At 43.7% G+C, this 18,856-nt stretch overlaps 1 protein-coding gene across 1 annotated transcript in view; it reads left to right on the top strand.

Annotated features, from left to right (window-relative positions):
* LOC129695907 (adhesion G-protein coupled receptor V1-like) overlaps positions 1-18,856 on the top strand; it is a 491,758-nt gene that overhangs the window by 434,066 nt on the left and 38,836 nt on the right. The window contains exon 86 of the mRNA XM_055633356.1: positions 14,251-14,408. Coding sequence (XP_055489331.1) covers positions 14,251-14,408 — 158 coding nt within the window. The remainder of the gene's footprint in view (positions 1-14,250; positions 14,409-18,856) is intronic.

The following is an 18,856-nucleotide window of genomic DNA, read 5'->3' as shown; positions in this document are numbered from 1 at the left end:
GGGAACATGTTTCCTGCCTCTAGCGTGTCCAAACCCTTGATAATCTTATATGTTTCAATAAGATTCCCACTCATCCTTCTAAACTACAGAGTGTACAAGCCCAGGCGCTCCAATCTCTCAGCATAAGACAGTCCCGCCATCCCAGGAATTAACCTTGTAAAACTACGCTGCACTCCCACAATAGCAAGAATGTCCTTCCTCAAATTAGCGGACCAAAACTGCACACGGTTTGGTCTCACTAGGGCCCTGTACAACTGCAGAAGGACCTCCAAATCTGGTCATTCGGTCTCCAAATCTGAGGAAGGACATTATTGCCATAGAGGGAGTGCAGAGACGGTTCACCAGACTGATTCCTGGGATGTCAGGACTGGCTTATGAAGAAAGACTGGATAACTTGGTTTATACTCTCTAGAATTTAGAAGATTGAGAGGGGATCTTATTGAAACTTACAAAATTCTTAAGGGGTTGGACAGGCTAGATGCAGGAAGATTGTTCCCGATGTTGGGGAAGTCCAGGACAAGGGGTCACAGCTTAAGGATAAAGGGGAAATCCTTTTAAAACCGAGATGAGAAGAACTTTTTTCACACAGAGAGTGGTGAATCTCTGGAACTCTCTGCCATAGAGGGTAGTTGAGGCCAGTTCATGGGCTATATTTAAGAGGGAGTTAGATGTGGCCCTTGTGGCTAAGGGGATCAGGGGGTATGGAGAGAAGGCAGGTACGGGATACTGAGTTGGATGATCAGCCATGATCATATTGAATGGCGGTGCAGGCTCGAAGGGCCGAATGGCCTACTCCTGCACCTAATTTCTATGTTTTTATGTTTCTAGGACCTCTTTGCTCCGATACTTAACTCCTCTTGTTGTAAAGGCCAACATGCCTTTCGCTTTCTTCACTGCCTGCTGTAGAGAAGAAGCATAAAGCATAATTGAAAGTGGAATACAAGGGTATCTGGCAAGATAGTGTCTGTGATGGCTGCTATGTAAAAATGAGTTAACCCAACATAATCACTGCTGTTTGAAAGTCCATGAACAATGCACACTGATATTTGCTGTCACCAGATGATATCTAGCTCCAGCAAACCGATTCTCCTTCTTCACTTTACAATATACAACGAGGCCATTCCCTTCACAACACTTGTCAGCTCTTCCGTCCCAATCAATCTCTCCCAATTTTACAACATTTGCATGCGAATGTAGGAAATGGAACACCTCCCCAGCTCTTCTCCCAGATATTCTCTCCCACACTCTCTGATGCATGTTGTATATTTTTCCCACTTCTGATGAAAGTTCGTCAAACAAAGGCATTAGTTATGTTTCTATTTCCACTGGTACAGCCTGACCTGATGAATCTTTCCAATATTTTCTGTTTCCATTTGAGATTTTCATCATCACATTTAATGATGATGTGCAGGCAGGCCAGGCCAGTTCATTGCAAATAAAAGGGCATTCTAAGTCATTGTTAATATTAACAACATCTTCAACTGTGGATCATTGTGCCAGGTGGAACCGTGCCAACCAGACATTGTTTTAAAAGCCACATCACTATCTGTTGTTGCATAAATCAGACCTTCGGAATGTTTAAGGTGCAATTTGGATGCCTAGGTAATTCTAAATGTATGCTTCAGGACTGACCAACAATAGTATAGCTTTAAATTTCTCTTGTTGAGTCTCATTGTCTGTAACTCATTTTCAGCTAGGCCTCAGGTAACAATGGCCTGTTTCCTTTACCATCGTAACTTTTTTTGCTTATCTTCCATTCATTTGTTTAATATCAACGTCTATATCTCTCGTTTCTGCTTCCCCTGGCTCTCAGTCTGAAGAAGGGTCTCGACATGAAATATCACCTATTCCTTTTCTCCAGAGATGCTGCCTGACCCGCTGAGTTACTCCAGCTTTTTGTGTCTATCTTCGGTGTAAACCAACGTCTGCAGTTCCTTCGTATACAACAATAGGATGAATTGGTCATGATTGTATTACACAGCAGAGAGGCTAGCAGAAGAAAGAGAAAAAAACTGCTCGCAATCATTTTTGGAAGCAAAGAATATAAAAGAGAAAGAGGAAATCCAATCAGCCATGATTGAATGTTCAAGTTCAAGTGAGTTTATTGTCATGTGTCCCTGATAGGACAATGAAATTCTTACTTTGCTTCAGCACACAGAACATAGTAGGCATTTACTACAAAACAGATCAGTGTGTCCATATACTATAATATAAATATATACACACATGAATAAATGAAATGATAAAGTGCAAATAACAGATAATTGGTTATTAATAATCAGAGTTTTGTCCGAGGCAGGTTTAATGGCTGTGGGGAAGTAGCTATTCCTGAACCTGGTTGTTGCAGTCTTCAGGCTCCTGTACCTTCTACCTGAAGGTAGCAGGGAGATGAGTGTGTGGCCAGGATGTTGTGGGTCTTTGATGATACTGCCAGCCTTTTTGAGGCAACTACTGCGATAAATCCCCTAGATGGAAGGAAGGTCAGACTCGATGGGCTGAATGGCCCAATTCTGCTCCTATGGCATGAAAATGGTGAGAAACTCATGATTACAATGATAATTTAAACTGCTGTTCAAGAAGCTATGATATTGCAAAAGCACCCCCAGAGTGAAACAGTATAAACCAGAAAACCTACAGACATTAATTGGGTCAGATGCTGGAGCATCTGTGGTTACACAAGAGAGAAACTCCAGCGGGTTCTATGGAGTTGAAGGGCTCTTCGGGCCGAAACCCTCTTCAGACTGATCGGGGACGGGGGTGGGCGGGGACAAGAAAGCAAAGTGTTGCACATTGGGGGATAGAGCGCAGTGAGGAGGAGGGGGATGAGACAGGATAGGACTAACAATATCATCTAGTTCTCCCAATGAGACCAGCCTCCTCCCCCTCCTCAGTCCCCTATCTGTCTCCTCCCATCCCCCAGCCTTCGGGCTCCTCCTTTTCCCTGTCCCTCCCATCCCCGTACCCATCAGTCTGAAAAGGGTTTCGGCCCGAAACGTTGCTATTTCAACGCTCCATAGATGTGCCATGAGTTTCAGCTTTTTTTGTGTAACAGACATTAAAAAATCTGTGGAAAGAGAAACAGTCATCTTTTTGGGTTGAAGGGCTCTTCATCTGACCTGAGAGTAATGGAAGTGAGTTGCACATTATAGAGCGAGTGAGGAAGTGATGGACAGGATAGTGACACTCTACTCTCTACTAAACATCAACAGGCGTTCCGATCGGCAGCGGCACGACAGTGGCTCTACTGCAGTGTGTCCAGGTTGGTGGTTTGTGCGCGATACTTTGGCAGGGGGCAAAGTCCGTTTATCAGTCTTATAGCCTGCGGGAAGAAGCTGAGGAGCATCCTGCTGGTTTTGCAGCTAATGCTCCTGTACCTCTTCCCAGATGGCAGGATGGCGAATATGTGATGCGATGGGTGGTAAGGGTCTTTAATGATGGAGATGGCTCTGCTGATACATCTCTTCCTGTATATGTCCAGCAGGAAAGGGAGTGGAGCACCAATAATCCTGCTGGCGGTCTTCACAATCCTGTCTAGTTGGTGCCGTTCGTACGCCTTGCAGCTCCCGAACCAGGAAGTGATGCCGTAGGTTAATGTGCTCTCGATTGTCCCCCTATAAAAAGTTTGTAGATGTGTAGTGGGGAGGCCTGCTTTCCGTAGTCTTCGGAGAGGGTGTAGTCGCTGCTGGGCTCTCTTGACCAGTATGTGGTGATTCCTCTTGTTATGAAGGTCATCTGACATTGGAGTCCTAGGACTTCCTGCTGTACTTGCACCCTTTCCATATCAGATGTCCAGGATGTGCAGAGGTATATACTTGTTGTTTTCCCAACCTGACCTAAGTCAATACCATCTCCTTAGTTTTTAAGACGTTGAGAATGAGGTTGTGGTTAACACATTAATCCCATGACCCATGGGGATAAGCCAGTGGGATTAAGAACCATAGTGGCGGGTATTCAAAAGTTAATGAGTTGCTTCTGCAGACTGAATGCAAAAAGTTTCTCAAAATAGTCTCACAATCTAGGGTCAAGCTGTATGAATTGCCCAAATAGATCTGACAATGATAAAGGAAAGTTTAAAAACTAAGTTAATATTACATTTGGATAATTGGCCAGTTCTGACAGAAGCAGAGAAAATGACAATAGACAATATAGGTGCAGGAGTAGGCCATTCGTCCCTTCGAGCCTGCACCGTCATTCAATGTGATCATGGCTGATCATCCCCAATCAGTACCCCATTCCTGCCATCTCTCCATATCCCCTGACTCCGCTATTTTAAGAGCCCCCATCTAGCGAAATCTTGAAAGCATCCAGAAAGACAGCTGCCTCCACTCTTGCCCTCTGATTTTAGAATTTCCACAGACTCACCACTACTTGTGAGAAAGTCTGAGCCCTCGAACTCGGTTCTAAATGGCTTACCATCCAATATTCTTAAACTGTGGCCCCTGGTTCTGGACTCCCCCCAACATATAACTTTGTTTCCTGCAAAAACTAGCGTACATCTATTGCCCTTGCTCATATCTAATACATTACCAATGTTGCCCTCTCATCCCTCTAAACTCCAGAGTGTGACATTAGCTCAGTTATTTCCATTGAATAGCATATGACAGTCCCTCATTTCCGAGAATTAATCCTTGTAAACCTATGCTGCACTCCCTCAATAGCAAGAATGTCATTCCCCAAATTAGGGGACCAAAACTGCTCACCAGGGCTCTGTACAACTGCAGAAGGACCTCTTTGCTCCTATATTTGATTCCTCTTGTTATGAAGGCCAACATGCCATTCGCCTTCTTCACTGCCTGCTGTACCTGCATGCTTACTTTCATAGACTGATGTACAAGGATCCCCAGATCCCGTTATACTTCCCCTTTTCCCAACTTGACGCTATTTAGATAATAACATGATAGTAAGGTAGTAAGATTTAGATGACTCGCCTTGTTAACATATTAAGTCCATACCCAGGGAGGACGGAGTGGGATTAAGAACTAAAGTGGCGGGTAATTGGAAAATAAAGGTTGCTTCTGCAGACTGAATGCAGGTGTTTCTCAAAATAGTCTCACAATCTAATTTTGGTCAAAGCATTGATCCTTGAAATAAAGTCAATACAATTCTGAGAGGTATATTTGTATTTATGTCAATTGGCACTTATAAGCTCCTTATTTCTCATTCTGCTATTAGTAAGAACTGATATCTACGACATAAGACACACCAGGCACTTTTCATCCATCACTGGTGCTTGCAGTCCCACATTGGTTTCTGGTAAAACAAACCCTCCATGTTAAATGTTCATGCTTGTTTTCAAATCCTCATACAGTGTCAACTTCCTTATCTCTGATGTTCCCAATCCTTCGAAATCTTAAAATTTTCTGAAAGACAGCAGTTTTGGACTCTTGTGCACCCATGATTTTAATTGCTTTCCAATGGCTGACTGTACTTTCTGCAGTCTGAGCCCTGAACGTGGGAATTCATTATTCATCTGACTACCATCCAATAGACCATACTGACTACTCTCCTTTCCTAAAAACACTTCTTAAAATATAACTTTATTTTCGTGCAAAAACATATTGACATCTATTGTATTTTGCTCATATATGGCTCAGTACCAAATGTTGCCATATTTATTTGCCTCTAAGTACCTTGGGATGTGACATTATACAAATGCTATTTGTCATTGAATATAATTGATGGCTACCTTGCATTTCAGATGAATTGCTTTGAATCAAAAGCATTGCATTGAACGGTAAAGCAGATGTATGTATGTTTGCCTTCATCAGTGTAGATTTTTTTGCCACAGAATGCTGTGGAGGCCAAGACAAAGGATATTTTTTAGGCAGAGATAGATAGATTCTGGATTAGTATGGCTGTACAGGGAGATGGCAGGAAAATGGGGTTAGGAGGGAGAGATAGATCAGCTATGATTGAACATATATATATTCAGTATACAGTATTCAGTATTTATTTAATATCATTTTAACTGAGTACTTGCATACACAGGTGAGACAAAAAAAATGTTTCTCGATCAGTTTCCATTCAGTGTAGTTAATAAAAACAGGATAAATACATAGAGCTTTAAAACAATTAAAATGACCATATCTAAAAGCAGAAAGTAGGCCTAAAATTTACATTAAAATAAAAACAGATATTCCGACCCACAGTGGCCTTGCTTTGACAGGTGCCTAGCTGTCAAAGTATGGGCGAGGTTGAATGTGTTGGTGAACGATATATGGGGAGGGGACACAGTCCGTTAACCAGTCTTATTGACTGTGGGAAGAAGCTGTGGGGCATCCTGGTGGTTTTGCAGCTGATGCTCCTGTACCTCTTCCCAGATGGCAGGATGGAGAAGATGTGGTGATAGGGGTCCATTGTAATGGAGATGGCTCTGCTGATGCTCCGCTTCTTATAGATCTCCAACAGGAAAGGGAGTGGGCTTGATAGGCCAAATGGCCTAATTCTGCTTCTTTTATGACAATGATCAGGAAGTCATGATGCAGCTCGTTGGTTTGGACACATTTGAAGTACTGTGTGGAATTCTGGTTGCAGGAAAGCTGTACAGGAAAACTTGGGAGAGGACATAGAAGAGGTGTACCAAAATACTGTCTGGAGTGAGCGGTATTGGATACAAGGAGCATTAGGACAGACTTGGATTGTTTTCTATGGAGGGCTGGAGATTAAGGGAGAATTGATAGAAGCATAAAAAGGAATGGGAAGCATGGGGAGGGTAGACGGAGCACTTTCTCCAGGATGAAAACCTCATAGACTAGTGGGCATAGCTTTATGGTGAGAGTGGCAAAATGTAAAAGAGATGTGCAAGGCAACTTTCTTTTACACAGAGAATGGTGGATGCCTGGAGCACCTGCAAGTTGGTAGAGGCACATATGATGGTGGTGTTTAAAAGGCTTTTAGATATACACCAGGATAGATGAGACTAGTTGATCTTGGCACAAACATGTGTGCCTGTTTCTGTGCTGTACTATTCTACGTTTCATTGTTTTGTGATTGGGGTGAGCAGCAATAGCGGATGGAGAAATCTGAAGAAAACTTAGCATCGGGGATTTACTTTAGTTTAGAGATACAGCATAGAAACAGCATAGAAACAGGCCCTTCGGCCCACCAAGTCCTTTGAAGACCTATAAATTATTTTCCCTTGTGCATTTCTAATTCCCTTTTACGCCTTTCCTGCTTCCAACTGCTCTCAGGAGTAATCCCAGTGATGCTTGATACTGTTTTGGTGCTGCCCATTCTTTGTCTACCCTCCATCCTGCGCTTTTATTCATTCAAATGCCACTGAGATTGTCTTACCTGTGCTTCCCCTTCTTGATAATAAAAGTGCCGTGCATTGTAAAAGATTTGAAATGTAGAGATGTTCAAACCTGATGCTTTTAACGTAGACTTGACTAACAGGAGAGCCACTTGATAAAAACTCCCACATTTACAATGATTATTGCCTGTGAAGTGCATTTCTAGACAAATAATAGTAACATCCCCGTTTACTGAAAATGTGAGGCTAAAACATACCTTCTAAGGGACTGGAAAATACAGGGACAGAACTGGAAAGGCTACTATTGTCGATAAATTGTTTCATTTTCTTCTCATGCGCTAAACATGTGTATGGTAGTAAACACCACTCAGTATCAGCCACCGCACAGGTCTCCTGCGGTGTACAAAGTACAAAAATGCATTCAAAGCAACGATACCGAACCTTGAAGCAAAATGCGGCCATGCCCATTACCAGAACGTGCATCATAATTTAAAGCCTGGATATACCTGGAGTATCGCGCCCAGTTTTGGTCTCCAAATCTGAGGAAGGACATTATTGCCATAGAGGGAGTGCAGAGAAGGTTCACCAGACTGATTCCTGGGATGTCAGGACTGTCTTATGAAGAAAGACTGGATAGACTTGGTTTATACTCTCTAGAATTTAGGAGATTGAGAGGGGATCTTATAGAAACTTACAAAATTCTTAAGGGGTTGGACAGGCTAGATGCAGGAAGATTGTTCCCGATGTTGGGGAAGTCCAGGACAAGGGGTCACAGCTTAAGGATGAGGGGGAAAACCTTTAAAACCGAGATGAGAAGAACTTTTTTCACACAGAGAGTGGTGAATCTCTGGAACTCTCTGCCACAGAGGGTAGTTGAGGCCAGTTCATTGGCTATATTTACGAGGGAGTTAGATGTGGCCCTTGTGGCTAAGGGGATCAGGGGGTATGGAGAGAAGGCAGGTACGGGATACTGAGTTGAATGATCAGCCATGATCATATTGAATCGCGGTGCAGGCTCGAAGGGCCGAATGGCCTACTCCTGCACCTAATTTCTATGTTTCTATGTTTCTAAAGTGCACAAGGCAGTCAAGAATAGAGCACAGAAAGGGTTGCCGTACAGGTGGAAACACACAAGGAGAACGGGAATCATTGTACTCATGGGCGTGCCTCGTTATTTACACATGATGGCCTGCCCTGATTGAGATGTGTGACATGAGTGAGCTCAGACCAAGTGGTTTGTGGGCTGATCAAAGACTAGTGATCACAACAGGCCGTGTGGAGGTGATTTGGGCTAACACTTCTGATGCAGCTTTCATAATCCTGAACATTGGAAACTAGGGATTTTAGTTTAGTTTAGTTTAGAGATACAGCGCGGAAACAGGCCCTCTGGCCACTGAGTCTGCAGCGACCAGCGATCCCCCCCTCATTAACACTATCCTACACACACTAGGGACAATTTACACTTATACCAAGCCAATTACCCTCCATGTTTTTGGAATGTACGAGGAAACCGGAGCACCAGGAGAAAATCCACGCAGGTCACGGGAGAATGTACAAACTCCGTACAGACTAGCACCCACAGTCAGGATCGAACCCTGGTTTCCAGCACTGCAAACAATGTAATGCCCCTGTCCCACTTAGGAAACTTGAACGGAAACCTCTGGTGACTTTGCGGCCCACCCAAGGTTTCTGTGCAGTTCCCGGAGGTTCCAGGTGGTTGCCGGAGGTTGCAGGTGGTTGCCGGAGGTTGCACGTGGTTGCCGGAGGTTGCAGGTGGTTGCCGGAGGTTGCAGGTAGTGGAAGCAGGTAGGGAGACTGACAAAAACCTCCGGGAACCGCACAGAAACCTTGGGTGGGGCGCAAAGTCTCCAGAGGTTTCCATTCAGGTTTCCTAAGTGGGACAGGACCATAAGGCAGTAACTCTACTGCTGCGCCACCGTGCCGCCCACAATTGTAAATTAAGATGCTCCAAAAAGTGTACTGAGTTCTGAATATGATAACTTCTTTATGGTTCAATTTTAACTGGAACTTATCACGAGTATGATCTAAACTGAGTTAGGTTTGCGTTAAAAAAATTACCAAATGTTGGCTCAGTAATTTTAATCTTGGGTTAAACAGGCAAAGCTGCTCTATTCTCTCTCACATGGAAATATGGAAGGAAACTCAAACTTTGGCATACTCTTTGAGTGATATTTATTTAAGCATTTGAAATTGAATAGTTTGTAAATTATTAATGACTGAAAAATAATGAAGGTCTTTGACAGTCCCGCCATCTCTGGGATGGCGGAACTGTCATATGAGAAAAGACTAGGCTTGTATTCACTGGAGTTTAGAAGGATGAGGGGGTGATCTTATAGAAACATATAAAATTATAAAAGGGCTGGACAAGCTAGATGCAGGAAAAATGTTCCCAATGTTGGGCGAGTCCAGAACCAGGGGCCACAGTCTTGGAATAAAGGGGAGGTCATTTAAGACTGAGGTGAGAAAAAAACTTTTTCACCCAGAGAGTTGCGAATTTATGGAATTCCCTGCCACAGAGGGCAGTGGAGGCCAAGTCACTGGATGGATTTAAGAGAGAGTTAGATAGAGCTCTAGGGGCTAGTGGAGTCAAGGGACATGGAGAGAAGGCAGGCACGGGTTATTGGTAGGGGACGATCAGCCATGATCACAATGAATGGTGGTGCTGGCTCGAAGGGCCGAATGGCCTCCTCCTGCACCTATTTTCTATGTTTCTATGTAAAACATTAAGCCTGTTTCTCTCTCCACAGATGTTGGCTGACCTCCTGAGTAGTCTCAGCCGTTTCTGCTTTTAGAAACCACTTCCAACATCTGAAGTTGTTTTTTGCTCTTAATTTTACTGAAAAACATATTGTTTGTTTAATACCGATTATTCTGGAGCAATCACTTTAATTAGAGAGTGCAATGAAATAATATTGCTGAAGGATTGTTCAACAATATGCAATTTATCATTTGCAATCATTTTGTGACAAACGTGTTCAATTGGGAATTGAGAATGACTTAGATTTTCAATTTTGAAAAAAAATGTTGTCAGAGTATTAATGTCTCTTATCCAGTTGCTGCTTTAGAGATGCTCAAGCATGAGGTATAACTTCATGAAAATTAGTAATTTGTAATTTACTTCTGACGGAATAAGTAGGAGTTTTCAGTTCTGTACTTTTTGCCGTCATGGATAATATCCATCACAAGCAAAGTTGTCCTTTAATGCACATTCTCAATGCTCTTGACAACGTCTAGGCTAATTGCCATTTTTGAACTACTGAAATCCTTCCAGTAAACATAGAAACATAGAGACATAGAAAATAGGTGCAGGAGTAGGCCATTTGGCCCTTCGAGCCTGCACCGCCATTCAATATGATCATGGATGGTCATCCAACTCAGTATCCTGTACCTGCCTTCTCTCCATACCCCTGATCCCTTTAGCCACAAGGGCCACATCTAACTCCCTCTTAAATATAGCCAATGAACTGGCCTCGACTACTTTTTCTGTGGCAGAGAATTCCACAGATTCACCACTATTCTCATCTCGGTCCTAAAAGACTTCCCCCTTATCCTTAAACTGTGACCCCTTGTTCTGGACTTCCACAACATCGGGAACAATCTTCCTGCATCTAGCCTGTCCAACCCCTTAAGAATTTTGTAAGTTTCTATAAGATCCCCCCTCAATCTTCTAAATTCTAGCCGAGTCTATCCAGTCTTTCTTCATATGAAAGTCCTGACATCCCAGGAATCAGTCTGTTGAGCCTTCTCTGTACTCCCTCTATGGCAAGAATGTCTTTCCTCCGATTAGGAGACCAAAACTGTACGCAATACTCCAGGTGTGGTCTCACCAAGACCCTGTACAACTGCAGTAGAACCTCCCTGCTCCTATACTCAAATCCTTTTGCTATGAAAGCTAACATACCATTGGCTTTTCTTCACTGTTTGGCCACACTGCTGTAGGTAGAGAGTGAAAGATTGATTTTAATTGACCACTGGTAATGGGATGATGAAATATCCCCAAGTAGGGATGGTTTAAACCTGACGGTGTGAAATGAATGGATGAGATCCCCGGCCACGACAAGTATTCTGCTTTCTGACTCATAAAAGTCATTACTCTGGGAGGTCCTGTTGAGGAAGCTTTGGTGAATTGCTGAATATCTTTCGAAATGCACATACTTCAGTCATGGTGCACCAGTGTTGAAGGAAATGAGTGATGTGAGGTGAATGTGGTCAAATCAAACCAATTGTATTGCCCTGTGTTGCCAAGCTCATGAATATTATCGAGGCAAGTGAGTGTCCTTGATTGAACTCTCAACATGTGCCTTGTAAGTTGTGGAAAGGCTATGGGAAATACACAGGGTGCCTGTAACGGAATATGTGTCTAGTTTAATTGAATTTCTGATCAATGGTAACGCACTACATCTTGTTAAAAACCTGCAGCTAGATGCTGGGAGAGTTGGTAATGATAATGCCATTGAATGTCTAGTGGAAGTGATGTTGACCTGCTGAGAATTTTGAGCATTTTCTGATATTTTTTCAAATTGCTGGCATGTGTTTTGGTTCACAAGCTGGAAATCTAGTTGAATGTTCATAAAAACAGCATTGGCCATTGGAGCTTTCTCTGCTGATCATTTAAAATTTATTATGTATTATATTATTATATACTACAGCTTCACTGCAGTATACTTTTAAAGAATCTGTCAATTTATATGAGACTTCTATATGAAAGTGTATAAAAAAAGGCATCTATCTGAAGAGCAGTGTTCTTCAGTTTTGTTATTTAAGATATCTGCAATACTTAATACATATTGCCATAGAGGGAGTACAGAGAAGGTTCACCAGACTGATTCCTGGGATGTCAGGACTTTCATATGAAGAAAGACTGGATAGACTCGGCTTGTACTCGCTAGAATTTAGAAGATTGAGGGGGGATCTTATAGAAACTTACAAAATTCTTAAGGGGTTGGACAGGCCAGATGCAGGAAGATTGTTCCCGATGTTGGGGAAGTTCAGAACAAGGGGTCACAATTTAAGGATAAGGGGGAAATCTTTTAGGACCGAGATGAGGAAAACATTTTTCACACAGAGAGTAGTGAATCTCTGGAATTCTCTGCCACAGAAGGTAGTTGAGGCCAGTTCATTGGCTATATTTAAGAGGGAGTTAGATGTGGCCCTTGTGGCTCAAGGGATCAGGGGGTATGGAGAGAAGGCAGGTACAGGACACTGAGTTGGATGATCAGCCATGATCATATTGAATGGCGGTGCAGGCTCGAAGGGCCGAATGGCCTACTCCTGCACCTATTTTCTATGTTTCTATGTTAAGAGTTGTAATGTGGGCACCTTTGAGGAGGTCCTGATACTTATGCAGATCTTTCTAATGAGCAATGCCTTAATCTGTCAGAATATTGAGTATAGAAGTTGGATGGTCATGTTACAGTTGTATAAGACGTTGATGAGACCGCACTTAAAATATTGTGTTCTGTTCTGGGAAAGATATAGGAAAGATATTGTCAAGCTTGAAAGGGTTCAGAAAAGATTTACGAGGATGTTGCCAGTACTAGAGGGTGTGAACTATAGGGAGAGGTTAAGTAGGCTGGGTCTCTATTGCATGGAGCGTAGGAGGATGAGGGGAGATCTTATAGAGGTATACAAAATCATGAGAACAATAGATTGGGTAGATGCACACAATCTTTTACCCAGAGTAGGGGAATCAGGGACCAGAGGACATAGGTTCGACGTGCAGGGGGAAAGATTTAATAGGAATCCGAGGGGTAACTTTTTCACACAAAGGGTGGTGGGTGCATGGAACATGCTGCCAGAGGAGGTAGTTGAGGCTGGGGCTATCCCATTGTTTCAGAAACAGTTGGACAGGTACATGGAGGGATATGGACCAAGCACAGCAAGTGGGATTAGGGTAGCTTGGATATGTTGGCCGGTGTGGTCGAGTTGGGCCGAAGGGCCTGTTTCCACGCTGTATCACTCTATGAGCAGGGGGATCAGGAATCAAAGACTTCCATAACATTACCCTAATTATTCTGCCAGTCTTGTTGCCAGTGACTCTGTCATGGGACTAAAGTGCCAGTAAACGGGTCTTATTTTCCACAGAAAATTGTGGAGGAACTCACCAGGTCAGTCGGCATCTGTGTAGTTGACAGACAGACGACGTTTCAAGTCGTGATTATCCTTCAGAAGTCGGAAGAAGGATCCCGACCCAAAACATCATCTGTCCATCATCTCCACAGAAGCTGGCTGAGTTCCTCCGGCATTTTGTGTTTTACTCATGACTCCAGCATCTTGTGTCTTCCTTATTGACCATGCATGTTTTTTCAATTGTCATGTCATCTGGTGCAGTAAGTAATATTATGCACTTGAAGAATGGATGTGTCAAGCTACGATTATACAACAGAGAATATAGAGTAACCGCTGTGGGAACATAGTGTGGCACTAAGCTTCATTCACAGTGATATAAAGAATATTTTCCCTTGCGTTCAATTTTCCATACTTTGACTACCGTTGACCTCATTAAAATTAATATCATGCAATAGTTCAGTGGTGCTTTCATTGTTACATGTATGATGCTAGCACAGTGACATTATTTGCTTAAAAGCAGTGGAGTAGAGCACTGCCATACCCACCGATCCCCAATTAGCAGGTGTACAAACATAGTCTACTGAACCCGCATGCAAGAGGTGCCATGTTTTGGTGCCATTTTCAAAGTCCAGTCCACACTCCAGTTCTTATATGCGGTGCCCGATCCAGGCAAGCCCCAGGCTGCTCCGGGCCTCCAGCCATCACCTACCTTGAGTGTGACGTCCCTCTCCTTGCCCGCCACCTTAGTGCCCTGTGGCCACCTCCTGCAGCCGACCATGTAGGCGCAGCAGGCCAGACTCCGGTTCCTACTGGCTTATTATCTGTTCTCTCAATGCCTCACCTGACTACACATAAAATGCCATAGCTTAGATGTAGAATTAACTTGTTTTATTTTCTTTGCTCCATAGGTGCTTCATTCCAAATATGTATGCAGCTCTTGCCTCAGCAGCTTTGATGCCTTTATTATGCCTTGTGGGAGTCCTTGTGATTTTTATCTACATCTATCAGGTTGTGCACCAGTGGAAATCCTATGATGATATTTTCAGGGGGAAGGCAAATGGAAAAGGTAAGGATTTCCTTTTGATATTTTCACTAATATTCTATCCATTTGCCATTGACTGATAAAGTATGACTCAAAATAAGCTGAACTGCATATCTGTGATGAAAACAAAATCAAGGGTTCTTTTGTTATGATCATTTCGGAGGGTATTGTGCACAATACTGCAAAACAGTGGGGAAATATGGTTACATATTGCAACCGCCTCAGCCTTTGATATTCTTCACTGTGAGGATCCAAGTAAATGCCGATGGAATTATGAGTTTCATCAAAGAGCAGTTTCGGATGAATTATGCATCAGCACCTTCCATTGGTCTTTTACAAAAGCTGGATCCAATAAGACGATGTTCTTGACCTTAAAGTATTTGAATATTCTTTTTCAGGCAAGGCTTTTGATCCATGTCGTTCAACCAAGTTTATCGTAGTGTTTTAACTGTCCTTTTATTTTCAGCACCTGTGATGCGACCCAGACATGACAGAATACTTTGAAGTCAGTAGAGTAGTGTGTATAAAACATAGAAACATAGAAAATAGGTGCAGGAGTAGGCCATTCGGCCCTTTCGAGCCTGCACCGCCATTCAATATGATCATGGCTGATCATCCAACTCAGTATCCTGTACCTGCCTTCTCTCCATACCCCCTGATCCCTTTAGCCACAAGGGCCACATCTAACTCCCTCTTAAATATAGCCAATGAACTGGCCTCAACTACCTTCTGTGGCAGAGAGTTCCAGAGATTCACCACTCTCTGTGTGAAAAATGTTTTTCTCATCTCGGTCCTAAAGGATTTCCCCCTTTATCCTTAAACTGTGACCCCTTGTCCTGGACTTCCCCAACATTGGGAACAATCTTCCTGCATCTAGCCTGTCCAACCTTAAGAATTTTGTAAGTTTCTATAAGATCCCCCCTCAATCTTCTAAATTCTAGCGAGTACAAGCCGAACCATACAAGCCGAACCAAACCATACTCAGTTTTCAAAGCAATAAATACCAGGTTATGTGTTTCATATCAGACGATACAATACCAATACTGTGGAATTATATGATGTGCAATTTAGGGTGCAGATGAGGCTTCACTTTAATGACATGAGTGGATTAGTCTGAGGAAGGACATTATTGCCATAGCGGGAGTGCAGAGACGGTTCACCAGACTGATTCCTGGGATGTCAGGACTGTCTTATGAAGAAAGACTGGATAGACTTGGTTTATACTCTCTAGAATTTAGGAGATTGAGAGGGGATCTTATAGAAACGTACAGAATTCTTAAGGGGTTGGACAGGCTAGATGCAGGAAGATTGTTCCCGATGTTAGGGAAGTCCAGGACAAGGGGTCACAGCTTAAGGATAAGGGGGAAATTCTTTAAAACCGAGATGAGAAGAACTTTTTTCACACAGAGCGTGGTGAATCTCTGGAACTCTCTGCCGCAGAGGGTAGTCGAGGCCAGTTCATTGGGTATATTTAAGAGGGAGTTAGATGTGGCCCTTGTGGCTAAGGGGATCAGAGGGTATGGAGAGAAGGCAGGTACGGGATACTGAGTTGGATGATCAGCCATGATCATATTGAATGGCGGTGCAGGCTCGAAGGGCCGAATGCCTGCCTACTCCTGCACCTAATTTCTATGTTTCTATGTTTCTAGTCCATAATATATTCACTAATACACACAGTAAATTACTAATGTGATGTGCTATATAGTATATTAACCTAAAGATACGCATGTACATTGAATGCAGTAGCAAGTTTTATCTGCCTACATTGAGGGATGTTAAAGGAGAGGTAGCTCGTATTTTCCATGGTCTGGCCATTAACCTTCATGGTTGCGAGGAAATATTCAACAGCAGAGGCAGGTTGGGTCTTTATCTCTGAGTGTAGGAACAGGAAGTTTGATGAAAAGGAGCTTGGGCCTTGGCACAAAACTAATGGGCAGCAGTGAACACTGCCCTCCCCTGTGTTTCTGAGACTTGGATTACCTTCGGAGACAAGGAATGGGTAAAGTTTGGGGTCAAGACTCATCTTCAGAACTAGTCTGAAGAACGGTCTCGATCCGAAACGTCACCCATTCCTTCTCTCCAGAGATGTTGCCTGTCCCGCTGAGTTATTCCAGCATTTTGTATCTATCTTCGGTTTAAACCAACGTCTGCAGTTCCTTCCTAAATACTTGATTACCTACATGATGTCAAGTCAATTCAAGTATGTGACGAATAAACTTGACTTGACATCAGGGATCTCAACGGTTTAAACAAAACATCAATGCTGTATTTGCAAAATCCTCCAAATTTATCAGGAGAATAAGAATGAGTTAATCAATTTTGGTGTCCATCCCCAGCTCGCATCCCTGGCATAGCGACTCTAGTTTTGCATATTTGGCTCTGTTCCAAAAGCCACATTAACTGTGTGCCCATCATCAGATCCAACATTGTCTCCCAATTCTGAATTCTGCTATGGGAAAAGATTACGAGACAAACAGAAAAACAACAAGCAAGGGTATGTTCAAAGCTTCCTTGAGAAAACACAATATTCCCACTGACTTGTGGGGATCTCTGGCTCTCAACTGTTCAAATAGAGAATTTGGGATAATAGTGGAAACCTTTAGTCTATGCAGCAGGAGCACAAAGAGGCTCCATGTAAGTGGTGACAAGAGCAGAACGTCCCACAGACTACTCATACATCAGGCTTACCCTGCCTCATCTGTGGGAAAAGTTGTCAGTCCTCACACTGGCCTCAACAGTAACCTCAGAACCCACATAAATCATCCTCAATCCCAAGGGACTTTCAAAAAGAAGAGAATTAAAATTCCATGTGAGGAATACATTGAATGCAGTCATTTAACTCTGCAACACTCAGCATGCAAGGAGATATATACACAGTGGCACCGTGGTAGAGTTGCTGCCTTACAGCGTCAGAGACACAGGTTCGATCCTGACTATGGGTGTTGTTTGTACACAGTTTGTACGTTCTCCAAGATCAAGATTCAAGATTCAATTTAATTGTCATTTGGACCTCTTGAGGACCAAACGAAATGCCGTTTCTGCAGCCATACATTACAAACAAATAGACCCAAGACACAACATAATTTACATAAACATCCATCACATCGCTGTGATGGAAGGCCAAAAAAACTTATCTCTCCACTGCACTCTCCCCCCCCCCCCCCGATGTCAGAGTCAAACTCAAAGCCCCCGGCTGGCGATGGCGATTGTCCCGCGGCCATTAAAGCCACGCCGGGTGGTGCGAGGTCGCACACCCGCAGTTGAAGCCTCCGAATCTCCGGAGGTCGGGCCGCAGCAGCAGCAGCGCTCCACCACCGCTCCACCCGCTCCGGACTCGGCCAGCCCCGCGACGGTGAGGTGAGCCGTCGGCACCAGAGTCCCCGGTCTTCTCCTGTTGGAGGCCGCTCCTCGTTGCAGCCCCAACGACAACGGAGACCCGACAAAGAAAAGGTCGGGTCTCCCGTGCAGGGAGAGATTTAAAAGTTACCCCCTCCCCCCCACACACACACCCCAACAAAAAATAACAAAAACTACATAAAAACATAGACAGAAAATAATAAAAACGCGGACAGGCTGCAGAGGCCGCTGCTGACGAGAGTTGCGCCGCCTACCGAATTTGGTGACCTTGTGGGTGCCTTGGTATCCTCCCAAAATCCAAAGACGTGCAGCCTTTAAGTTAATCAGCTTCTGTAAATTGTCCCTAGTGTGTAGGATAGAATTAGTGTAGAGGTGATCGCAGACTAAATGGGCCAAAATACCTGTTTACGTGCCATATCTCTAAACTACGGCACTTGACAAGTTTCCGCATGGTAGGCTGCTCTGGAAGGTTATATCCCATGGGATTCAAGGAGAGAAAATTGAATGGATATAAAATTGGCTTCATGGAAGGAAGCAGAGGGTGATGGTGGAAGGTTGCTTCTTGGACTGGAGGCCTGTGACTAGTGGTGTGCTTTAGGGTTCCGTGCTGGGCCCATGGCTGTTTGCCATCGATATCAATGATTGGGATGAGAACATACGTGGCAAGATCAGCAAGTTTAGAGATGACACAAAAGTGGGTGGCATTGTAGATAATGAAAATGGTTGTCAAAAATTGCAGCACGATCTTGATTGGTTGGGCAGGTGGGCTGAGGAATGGTTGATGGAATTTAATACAGAGGAATATGAGGTCTTGCATTCCAAAGCAAGCGCTGTCTGCGGAGGGCGCTCAGCATCGCCAAGGACTGCTCTCACCCCAACCATGGACTGTTTACCCTCCTACCATCTGGGAGGCGCTACTTATGTAAGAATGCTGTTCATCGATTACAGCTCAGCATTCAACACCATTATACCATCAAAACTGATCACCAAACTCGGTAACCTGGGCATCGACCCCTCCCTCTGCAACTGGATACTGGACTTTCTAACCAACAGACCCCAGTCTGTGAGGTTAGACAAGCACCCCTCTTCAACCCTCACCCTGAACACCGGCGTTC

Source organism: Leucoraja erinacea, chromosome 3 (assembly GCF_028641065.1).
Source record: "Leucoraja erinacea ecotype New England chromosome 3, Leri_hhj_1, whole genome shotgun sequence".
Taxonomy (NCBI): Eukaryota; Metazoa; Chordata; class Chondrichthyes; order Rajiformes; family Rajidae; genus Leucoraja; species Leucoraja erinaceus.
The sequence above is the reverse complement of the archived record's forward strand: the minus strand, read 5'-3'. Positions and strand labels throughout refer to the sequence as shown.